We start from the raw sequence: 12,258 nt of genomic DNA, 5'->3' as shown, positions 1-12,258 counted from the left end.
CTTCGCCTGAGCCAACTGAAGGTATTACTTAGTAGGGTGACGAAATGTCTGGAAGTGAACCTTCCAGCTCAGTGAGCAAACCTACGTCTATATTTGTCTATTTGGCCATGGAAAATGTATTTGTTTTCTCCATGGCATCTTTGAGAAAACATACATTTTCTTTGCATTATTAAGAACTGAAATTATTATTTTGGATTAGTGGAATCAGTGTTGCATTCAAAATTAAATACAAATGATGAATTGCCACATTTCAGTTGTGATTACTCAGTTGCAGTTATATGTACTAATATTTTTGCCTCACTGCACAAAAAATATTTGGGGAAAATGAAAATGTCAAGCTCATCTTTCAGTTATAAATCAGCAAGAGAATTATACTCCATGAAGTTTGGATGTAGAGCAGACTATTGGCTAAATGCTGTGAATAACTATAATTCAAAAGGTATTGTGATGCAAACCATGTGATACATCCAATACCATTTATTGAAAGTTTTAATTTTTTTTAGTTTTTGTATTAGTAAGATGCGGGCTTTGCAGATGTCTAAATTTAATAATAAACTTGTTAGTATCTCTGTGTCTATTTTGATTTCTTTTAAAACAGTTTTTGAAGCCTGGCTTTAAAAGGAATGGATTTCCTATATCTTAGATCATTTTGTGAATGTGCGAGTAAAATAGTGGGACTTCAAGGTTTGGTAGAGATTCCTGAAACGTACTTTTTTTTAAGATTAAGGGAAACACTTACAGTTTGGAGAGACAGAGGTTCTGTTTTTAGATCTACTTAAAATTCAGACAGTCCAGAGAAATGTTTGAATGAATATGGTTGTACAGACTAGGGGTCCTGGGAGAAAATATACAGAACTGGGTTACCTTACAGTGAAGGATTAGTCTTTGTCCCAGGTCAGAAATGTAGAGGTAGAACCCTAAAAAGGTTACTTAAAGGTGAATATGTTTAAGCTCAGGAGTGTAATAGCTTCAGGAAGAGTCTGTCTGTAGTTCCAGTCTATAAGTTAAAATCACAAGTGACTTTAGCCTATTGAGCTGAGACTCCACTGTGAGTATTATGTTAATGGTGTCTTTGGGAACGAGGCAAGGTGTGTTTTTGGATACTATACCAAGGCTGTGTTTTGCTTACTGTCCAAAGGCTGTTTATTTTATTTTCAATTTATAAAGAAGGGTTTTAGGATTGATAATTAAAAATGCAATCTGTGTTCAAACATTGTTTATTCCTGTTAAAAGCAGCTGGTTTGCTTTATTCTATCTTCGTTATTTCTTTTGTTAATAAACCATTTTATTGTTAAAGCAGAAATCTGCAACATTTTGAGCTTATGTTTCAGCGAGAGAAAAACAAAACATGATCAATCAAGCAAGGTGCCTGTCCAGAGTCTGACTTTTTCAGTAAAAACATCAGCTGATATCTTAACAACATTCACAGTCTTGGTATCTAGAGACCATGTTCAGCAAGAAGTTTTCTTTTGCTTTCAGTTATTGTTTTTAAATGTAACAAACATAGACATCGGTGTTTCATTTTACTGATATCCATTGCTTGTGCACTTCCTGAACCCTAGCACAGATTTTTATAATTGTCTCAAAGTTTAAAAATAAATAACAATACAGATTAAAGGGTGTCAATCTGGTCTATTATTACCCTTGGACATTGAAAAACAAAATGTGCAGTATGACTGCAGAATTCTGGTTCAACTCCATTACTTTAAGGAAAATGCTTGGGAAGATATTGAGTCACACTTGGTGAATGTTATTTGCAAATGTTTGCTTTGTCCATGCTACAATTTAGATAATGAACAATGAGGTAAGCGGGAACAGTGCAGAATAAGCAGGGTAACAGAATTATCAACCATTTCAAACAGCAAGTCATGGCCATTAACTTTTATTGGTTTTCCCCATTCACAAGTAAAAGAGAGAAACTAAATCTTTGCCATTCCTCTTAGATCACTGGGTGTTGGTCATGGTTCTTGCAATAGAGCACTTTTAGAAGTATTTGAAAGCAGTGGTCTAACTAGAGTATCACTGAGCAGTTCTCCATTCCACTTATATAAATTGCATTAACAAGGCATAAACACAGTGGCTGTTGTTTCCAGCATTTACTGGTACTGTGTATCTACACTAATGCAAGATTTTAATGACAAAGGGTTATTTTGCTTCCATCAAGGTAACCAAAAACCTACAGTTATCCAAAAACAACTCAAGTCTTTGTTGCAAGATGTAACCTAAGGATGTTTTAGGTTTGCTCTATTGGTTCTGCAAAGCCATTGAAACAGAACGTTTGTTCCTCCTTTACAGAATGATAGAGTTGAGTGATTCCTATCACTTCCGAGTACACTTCAAATGTTGCTAAAATGTTTTTTTTTAAACTGAGTTTGAGAATTAACAGCAACCCTGAAGTGGTACTCTGTAAGGTAACAAGTGAAAACGTTCACATTTCTACAAGTCATAGTCAGTGAATATTACTTTCTTTTTACAGCTTTGAAATGCCCACAAATCTTCCGAACAACGCTGATAAACGCGATAAAATAAACCCTGAATATATGAGACTTTAAACTCCCTTCCAAGATGATCTGTAATGCACCGTTTCCTACAGGTGTCCAATGCTTTAACTCATTTCCACATTCAGAGGCACATTATCTCAACATTTACATCTGTGCAACACAAACATGTTCTTTTCTAATTTAGGAATGTTTAGCATAAACTTTCCCCCCATTAAAGTTAAGAGTAATAGAGGTAATTCGCGATTTCAAGAGCTGTTAAAGTTGACTTTTAGATTTTTTTTGTTAACGATTACAACGCGAAATAATATACTTTTGTAAAATCTAGACTCCCAGTGTTGAAATACATGGTAACGTTGATCTTGCAGAGTAAATAATTCTACTACCGACAGCAAAAGTACTGAAGCTAGCACCAAGTTTATTGGCATACCTGTTGGAATGTTTCCTTCACCATTTATCCCAATCATCTAGACCAATCCGCCCCAAATGAAATGCATTTCCCCATCCATTGATTGATTTATTTATTGCTTTTTAGGCCCGAGCCAATGGCAATGCATGAGGTATTTGCAGAGGCAGGGGATTGGCTATTTTTTTCTGAACATTTTCTCTACCCAAACTCCAGTGATTAGCCAGAAACCAGTCCTTTTTTTTTCACGGATGTCTTTTTGCAGTTCAATTACTTTTCTACTGTTTGGTGGGAATGAAGGTTCTTTAAAAATCTAATAGACTGTATGAATCCAGTTTGGAAACCTCAGGTTACGTGTAATTTCACCATAATATTTGCAGGCAGGAAAATGCTAAAATAAACTCACTTGATGATTTCAACGTGGAAGTACACATTTTCATTTTTATAGACTGAATGTATAATACTATCTTAGTATTTTCTTAGTACTTTCTGCTGTAAGATTTAGGCGATTAATGCCCAAAAGAATTAATTCTGATCCTAAGTTCAGAACCATGCTACGTCATCAAGATCGCAGTTTAGCATTTCATACCAATAATTCCATATTTCTGGTTTTTTTAAACAATCAATTTGAAAACGTTATTTTTGTATGATCAAAGTTCACTACAAAAATGCCCTGAGATTTTGCCGAGCTAAGACTTGTTCCATTCTTGGCAAATCTAAAGAAATGGGTAATGTTGGGATTTAGTGAAATTTGTGGAGTAGGCTGGCCACTGCCACGAAGAGATTGCATTCGCTTTAACGGCGGCAGAATCGTTAACTGGTACAGGCCAATTTCGGGCTTTCAAAATAAAAACAGATATGCCGGTCTGCTGCTCTCTGTGGAGATGGGAGATGGTTTCAGATCAATAACCTCTCATCAAACCTGTACTCTACGATTACACATGTGGAAGAGTTTATGGAGATGTGATACTAATATTGAAATCTAAAGATGTATTTAATGATGAGAACTTTTGATTTAAAAGGAGCAGGACTTGGTTTTTAGGCCCTCGAGCCTGTCCCGCCAGTGAGTCACGGCTGATCTCCATCTAATTCCATATTTCCATATTTGCCCCATATCCCTTCATACCTTTCATGAGCAAAAGTCTTTCCGTCTCAGGTTTGTAATTCATAATTGTCAAACACCAATTGTCATTTTCATAGGAGAGTTCCAAACTTACATCACCCTTTCTGAACAGAGATATTTCATCATGTCATTTCTGAAGTTCTGGCTGTTTTAGTCATAGAATCATAGAGTCATATAACTCCGAAATCCTTCTGTCCAATTCATCCATGCCGATCAGTTTTCCTGAATTGAACTAGCCCCATTTGCCTGCATTTGGCCCATATCCCTCTGAACCTTTCCTATCCATTCACCAGTCCGAATGTCTTTTACAAGTTATAATTGTACCAGACTCCATCACTTCCTCTGTTTCCATACACACACCACCCTCTATGTGAAAACGTTGCCCCTAGGGTCCCTTTTAAACTTTTCTCCTCCCACTTTATAACAATTTCACCTAGTTTTGAACTTCCCTCCTCTAAAGAAAAGACCTTGGCTGTTCATCTTATCCATGTCCGTGGTGACTTTATAAAGCTCAGTAAGGTCACCCCTCAGCCTCCTATGCTCTAGGTAAATAAGTCCCAGCCTACCCAGTCTCTCCTTGAAACTCATCGCACTCCAGTCTCAGTAATATCCTTGTAAATATATTCTACACCCTTTCCAGTTTACAGCTTTAGTTCCAGGCTCCCTGTCTGGAGAAATAGGTAGAATTGAACATAAGTAGAATAAATTCAATGGTATTGTATTTTAATGTCATTTCTATTGCAAATACTGATGCGTTACATCCAGAACCTCAGCCTGAGCTACAAATCTTTTCAAAACTCGCTAACTGATGCGAAGATATTTAACTTGAGCAGGATAGTTTTCTAGCTTGCAACTTAACTGTAGACGAGATGTTCTGTGCAATTTACAATGGGATATTCTGGATGCTTATTATTTCTTCATTAAAAAGTAAGTTATCTTTAAAGTCAATCTAATATTATGCATTACAACAGTTTCTTAAAGGCTGGGAAGCGGCCTGCTTTGCGCAATGTTCACGGGACTACTAACCTGGTATTTACTGGAATGGAAGGGATAATGGAGGCCAAGCCGAATGTCGAAGATTAGCTGCAGCGTCTGCAAAAATGTCAAATTTACAATGATGCGAAAATATCCGATGTTTTAAAAGACATTTCTACAAATACAATGCAAATTAAATGATTATGATTATTGAAGCAAACATTTTCAAGAAATATTTTGGGGGAGAGTCTTAAACTCATTATTATAAGAAGAGGAACAAAAATAAGAAAGCTTTTTGGCAATGATTCTATGTATTGGACGTTTCTCTTCATCGGTGTTAAGATTGAAGACACCATAGTTTTACAAATAAGGAAGAGTTAATCTAATTCTAAAGAATGCTGCCTAGGGAGGTCAGACTATGTTTTCCTCCACTGGCCAATTTTGGTGCCTCTGGAAATTAGATTTCAACTCAGGGCGGTATGATGGTATCATTGGCTCTTTTCTCGTCAAAAGCTGTTAAGAGTTTCTGTAAAAGCTGGATCTGCTGGTGTCAATTTAGTTGCAACAAGCCTGATAGATGTCTTTAATTTGAACATCAGCTAATCTAGTTGTGGCGCTACGAAGAGACAAATGTAAAGTTGTGCTGCTCTGAAACTAGACATGAAACACTGAAACAAGTTCGGGGAAGGAGAGGTTATTGGCCCAGAGAGAAATAATGAAACCTATATTTCCATGTTAACGAGCTTTCAGAATTGGAACATGGTCAGATAGGTGATTAAACTCAGACAGGTGATTGAAGTCCCAGGATACATAGTTTCCATACAGTAATTAAATAGCGTGCAAGGGCAAGCAACAATCGCATCCGGGAATTGACGGCTGGGTAAGAAAGGCAATTTTTGGTTGTTTAAAAATCCGGACAGGGAAGATAGATAATTAAGTGTCTTTAAAAAAAGATTCACGAGGTTTTAATTACTGAGGTATTGATTTAGGAAACCGCAGACAGAAAAGTTAATAAGAAACGCGCTTTGTCAGACGTGAAGAAGATAACTTTTGCATTTGGATGTTGACCAACCAACAAAGGCAAGAACTATATGAGATCTAATCTCATGAATGTAAAGGGAGAAATAGAGAACTACCTCTAATCCATTCAACACGATATAATTAAAACTATAATGTTCAAGATAGAACCATAATGCTCAAGAAGAGTTACCCAGTAACATTTCTAAGCCGGATAGTGTGTGACTTACAGAGAAACCTATTGGGCTAGTGATCCCTTTCAGCTGCGGCCTCTTTTTTCCTTCTCGGTGGGAGAGATCAGATGTGGAAGGAGCCACTCTGAGTTACCAAATAATCTAGATGGTGCAATTTGCTACTGTGCATCAACGATAAAGGGAATGAACATTTAAGATGATGCATGGGGTACCAATCAAGTGAAGACTTTATCTTGGGTGGAGACACACATCTTATTTTATTAGACTTACTGCACAGGCAAATGGAGAATATTACATCATACTTCTGAATTGTACCCCATAGATAGTGGATAGGTTTTGGGGGATGAATTACTGAGGGCAGAATTGTTAGCTTCTGACCAGGTCTTGCAACCACATATACTTAAAGGTCCACACTGGTCTAATTCAATTTCTGGTCAATGGTGACCCTCAGGATGTTGATTGGGGTGGGATTTAGTGGTGGCAATATCATTGTATGTTGAGGAGGAATGGTTTGATACGTTGTGGTTGGAGATGATCATCACCTGACACTTGAGTGGCATAAGTGTTACTCACTAGAGTCACTACAGATGTACAGCACGGAAACCTGTCCATGCCGACCAGATATCACAACCCAATCTAATCCCACCTGCCAGCACCTGGCTCATATCCCTCCAAACCCTTCCTATTCATATACCCATCCAAATGCCTTTTAAATGTTGCAGTTGTACCAGCCTCCACCACTTCCTCTGGCAGCTCATTCCATACACATACCATCCTCTGTGTGAAAGTTGCCGCTTAGATGTCTTTTATATCTTTCCCCTCTCACCCTAAACCTCCACCCTCTAGGTCTGGACTCCACCCCCACCCAGGGAAAAGACTTTGTCTATTGGTCCTATCCATGGCCCTCATGACTTTATAAAACTTGATAAGGTCACCTCTCAGCCTCTGACGCTCCAGGGAAAACAGCCCGAGCCTATTCAACCTTTCCCTATAACTCAAATCTTCCAACACTGGTAATATCCTTGTAAATCGTTTCTGAACCCTTTCAAGTTTCACAACATCGTTCCAATAGGAAGGAGACCAGAATTGCACGCAATATTCCAAAAGTGGCCCAACCAATGCCCTGTACAGCCTCAACATGACCTCTCAACTCCTGTACTCAAAACTCTGACCAATAAATGAAGGCATACAAAACATCTTCTTCACTATCCTATCTACCTGCAACTCCACTTTCAAGGTGCTATGAACCTACGCTCCAAGGTCTCTTTGTTCAGCAACATTTCCGAGGATCTTCCCATTAAGTGTATAAATCCTGCTAAGATTTGCTTTCCCAAAATGCAGCACCTCGCATTTATCTCAATTAAACTCCAGCTGTCACTTCTCAGCCTATTGGCCCATCTGATCAAGATCCCATTGTAATCTGAGGTAACCTTCTTCGCTGTCCACTACACCTCTAATTTTTGCGTCATCTGAAAACTTACTAACTATACCTCTTATGCTGACATCCAAATCATTGATATAAATGATGAAAAGTAGTGGACCCAGTACCGATCCTTGTGGCACTCCACTGGTCACTGGCCTCCAGTCTGAAAAACAACCCTCCACCACCACCCTCTGTCTTCTACCTTTGAGCCCGTTCTGAATCCAAATGGCTAGTTCTCCCTGTATTCCATGAGATCTAACCTTGATAATCAGTCTCCCATGGGGAACCTTGTCAAACACCTTATTGAAGTCTATATCGTTCAAATCTATTGCTCTGTCCTCATCAATCCTCTTTGTTACATCTTCAAAAAATTCAATCAAGTTTGTGAGACATGATTTCTCATGCACAAAGCCATGTTGGCTATCCCTAATCAAGCCTTGCCTTTCCAAATACATGTACATACTATCTCTCAGGATTCCCTCCAACAACTTGCCCACCAAGCTCCCTGGTCTATAGTTCCCTGGCTTTTCCTTACCACCCTTCTTAAACAGTGGCACCACATTAGCCAACATTCAGTCTTCCGGCACCTCACCTGTGACTGTTGATGAAAAAATAGCACACAAGAGGCCCAGCAATCACTTCCCTAGCTTCCCACGCCTGATCAGTTCCTGGGGATTTATCCACTTTTATGCGTTTCAAGACATCCAGTTCTCCCTCCTCTATAATATGAACATTTTTCAAGATGTCACCATCTATTTCCATACATTCTATATCTTCCATATCATTTTTCACAGTAAATACTGATGCAAAGTACTCGTTTAGTATCTCCCCCATCTCCTGCGGCTCCACACAAAGGCTGCCTTGCTGATCTTTGAGGGGCCCTATTCTCTCCCTAGTTTCTCTGTTGTCCTTAATCTATTTGTAAAAACCATTTGGATTCTCCTTAATTCTATTTGCCAAAGCTATCTCATGTCCCCTTTTGTCACTCCTGATTTCCCTCTTAAGTATACTCCTACTGCCTTTATACTCTTCTAAAGATTCACTCGATCTATCCTGTCTATACCTGACATATGCTTCCTTCTTTCTCTGAATCAAACCCTCAATTTCTTTGGTCATCCAGCATTCCCTATACCTACCAGCCATTCCTTTCACCCTTACAGGAATATACTGTCTCTGGACAGGCTTCCTATTTTCCAGCCATCCCTTTACCTGCGAACATCTGCCCCCAATCGGCTTTTAAAAATTCTTCCCTAATACATCAAAATTGGCCTTTCTCCAATTTAGAACTTCAACTTTCAGATCTGGTCCATCCTTTTCCATCACTATTTTAAAACAAATAGAATTATGGTCGCTAACCCCAAAGTGCTCCCCCACTGACACCTCAGTCACCTGCCCTGCCTTATTTCCCAAGAGTGGGTCAAATTTTGCAACTTCTCTAGTATGTACATCCACATACTGAATCAGAAAATTGCTTGTTCACACTTAACAAATTCCTCTCCATCTAAACCCTTAACACTATGGCAGTCCCAGGCGATGTTTGGAAAGTCAAAATCCCCCACCATAGCCGCCCTATTATTCTTACCGATAACTGAGATCTCTTTACAAATTTATTTCTCAATTTCCCTCTGACTATTAGGGGGTCTATGGATCATCCCTTTCTTATTTCTCAGTTCCCAGATAACTTCCCTGGATGTATTTCCAGGAATATCCTTCCTCAGTATAGCGTTAATGCTATCTTATCAAAAATGCCACTCCCTCTCCTCTCTTGTCTCCCTTTCTGTCCTTCCTGTAGCATTTGTATCCTGGAACATTAAGTTGCCAGTCCTGTCCATTCTTGAGCCATGTTTCTATAATTGCTATGATATCCCCGTCCCATGTTCCTAACCATGCCCTGAGTTCATCTGCCTTCCTGTTAGGCCCCTTTCATTAAAATGACTGCAGTTTAATTTATCAATCCTACCTTGTTCTCTGCTTTGTCCCTGCCTGCCCTGACTGTTTGACTCACTTCTGTTCTCCACTCTGCAAGTCACAGATTGGTCTCTTTCCTCACTAACTCCCTGGGTCCCACCCCTCCCCACTTTAATATTTTAAATCCTCCCGAGCAGCTCTAGCAAATCTTCCTGCCAGTATATTAGTCCCCTTCCAATTTAGGTGCAATCCATCCTTCTTGAACAGGTCACGTCTACTCTAAAAGAGATTCCAGTGATCCCAAAATGTGAATCCTTCTCCCATACACAAGCTCCTCAGCCATGCATTCATCTGCTCTATCCTCCTATTCCTGCTTTTAATAGCTCATAGAACCTCAACCTGAGCTACACGTCTTCTCAAAACTCGCTAGCTTGTAGAGTAATCCAGATATTACTACTCTCGAGGACCTCCTTTTTAAATTCCTGCCTAACTCTCTGTAATCTCCCTTCAGAACTTCAACCTTTTCCCTTCTGATGTTGTTGGTTCCAATGTGTACAATGACTTCCTGCTGGCCCCACTCCCCCTTGAGAACATTCTGCACCCGCTCTGGGACATCTTTGATCCTGGCACCAGGGAAGCAACGCACCATTCTGCTTTTTCTCTGCTGGCCACAGAAACATCCGTCTGTACCTCGGACTAGAGAATCCCCTAACACAATCGATCTCTTGGAACCCGACGTACCCCTCACTGCATTAGAGCCAGTCTCAATACAAGAAACTAGGCTGTTCGTGCTATGTTCTCCTGAGAATCCATCACCCCCTACATTTTCCAAAACAACATACTTGTTTGAAAGGGGGAGAGTCACAGAAGACTCCTGCATCACCTGCCTACATCTCTTACCTTTCCTGGAGTTAACCCATCTATGTGACTGTATCTGCAACTCTTCCCCCTTCCAATAACTGTCATCCATCAAGTCCCCTTGGTCTTGTAAATTCCTCATTGCCTCTAACTGTCTCTCCAACCGATCCATTCGATCTGATAGGATTCGCAACCAATAGCATTTATTGCAGATATAATCCTCAGTAACACGTAAACTCTCCCTAAACTCCCACATCTGACCAGAAGAGCATATCACTCTGCTAAAGGCTATTTTTGTTTCTTTCAATCTAAAAACACAGAAAATAGCACTGTCTTATTCCGCTACGAAATACTTATGGCTTATATTTTAGCATTTAATCAAGAGACATATCTCAATATCGCATATAATCAAGAAAGAACTCACTCTACTCACTACTGCAGACCTACTGTAAGACCATGCTTAAAATATTCACTTATCTGTTTCTGTGCTGTGACCTCTCCCAAACAGGTTCCTCCAAGGTTAGTTGTGAATTTCATTGTTTGTTAATTTTTCCAGATGTACTCCAATGTCCAGCGATACATGAATTCAAACAGCAAAGTCAGTAACTGTGCAGGTTCACTGCTGTGTCAGTTAGCAGTGTGGGTATCCTCTCTCTCTCTTTCTCTCTCTCTCTCTACTGCACTGACCTCACCATGTGCTTCCTTTGTCTGTTCCTCACCCTTTTAAAAGTGCTGTTGTTTTGACTTCTTTTTTCTCCAAAGTTCCAAAACAAAGCAACAGCATTTAAAACAGTAATTGCTGCTCCTGGAATTTGAGGAAACCACCTCCAATAGCTAAACTACCTCAAAAAAGGAGCAGCCTGTTAGCCAGAAAATTTTCCCTTCCTCCATCTTGGATTACTTATCATTCCAAGCCTGGATATTGTTAGGCATATGAACACACACTGATTCAATGTCTGAAGAGTCAGGAATGGTACTGAACATTGTACAATCATCTGCAAATACATCTAATTCTGATCTTATTATGAAGGGAAGGTCAATGATGAAGCAACTAAGATTGTTGGGTTGGGAACTCCAACCTTAAAATGTCCTGCACTGATGTCCTGGAACAAAGATGTTTGAACTCCAACAGTCACAGATATCTTTTGTTGTGCCAGTCTTTTGACTGAAACAAATGGAAATTTCACCCCCTGATTTCCATAGATGCCAGTTTTGCCACATTCAGTTAAATGCCACCTTGATGTCAAGGACACTTACTCTCACCTCACCGCTGGAGTTTAGCTCTTTATTCCATCTTTGACTCAAAGCTGTAGTGAGGTCAGGAGGTGAGTGACTCTGGCAGTTTCAACTGAGTGTCAGTGAGAAGTTATTGCTGATTGAATTTGAAGTGTGATGGGCTGAAAAGTTAAAAATTGCAAAGGTGGTGCTCATGAATACTACTTTGTAACTTAGCATTTTTAAAATTAAAGCCAGGATTCAGAAATTAATTGTGATATATTTTAAGTAATATTTTTAAAAGATTATACAGTTCATTTTAATCAACAGTTATTGTTTTTAAGCCAATGTTCTGTACCATTTCCAATTGGAAGAACAAACAGCTAATTTGCTACTTATGCCTTTTCAATGAAGGGCTGAGAAAGATTGAGTCTTCCAAGATTGAGTTCAACTGTAGGGAATTTTAAGTGCAAAGCCATACTTTACCACAATGTGGGAAAGAGAAGCAGTGTGTCAAGTTCTGTTAATATCATGCATCGCTGAAATATGTCACCATACCATCCAATTTAACCCTAATCTTTAACTTAAACTGATGAGAAAGACATGTACTCTTCTTATCCTTATCAAGTCATCTCTTATTA

The 12,258-nt window shown here is 39.2% G+C and overlaps 1 protein-coding gene across 2 annotated transcripts in view; it reads right to left on the bottom strand.

The window, feature by feature from the left end:
• The window catches only part of otol1b (otolin 1b), a 33,383-nt gene extending 28,309 nt beyond the window's left edge, over positions 1–5,074 (bottom strand). The window contains exon 1 of one of the 2 annotated variants that reach the window (XM_043702927.1): positions 5,054–5,074. Coding sequence is in view for 1 of the 2 variants with exons in the window: in XM_043702926.1 (XP_043558861.1) it covers positions 2,929–2,965 (37 nt within the window). In the remaining variant the exon portion in view is untranslated. Of the gene's footprint in view, positions 1–2,928; positions 2,977–5,053 lie in introns of those variants that run through there. The other variant, XM_043702926.1, reaches the window with a different exon arrangement.
• Between the last annotated feature and the right edge of the window lie 7,184 nt (positions 5,075–12,258).

Source organism: Chiloscyllium plagiosum, chromosome 13 (assembly GCF_004010195.1).
Source record: "Chiloscyllium plagiosum isolate BGI_BamShark_2017 chromosome 13, ASM401019v2, whole genome shotgun sequence".
Classification (NCBI taxonomy): Eukaryota; Metazoa; Chordata; class Chondrichthyes; order Orectolobiformes; family Hemiscylliidae; genus Chiloscyllium; species Chiloscyllium plagiosum.
Note: the sequence above shows the minus strand (reverse complement) of the source record. Positions and strands in the feature narration are given on the sequence as shown.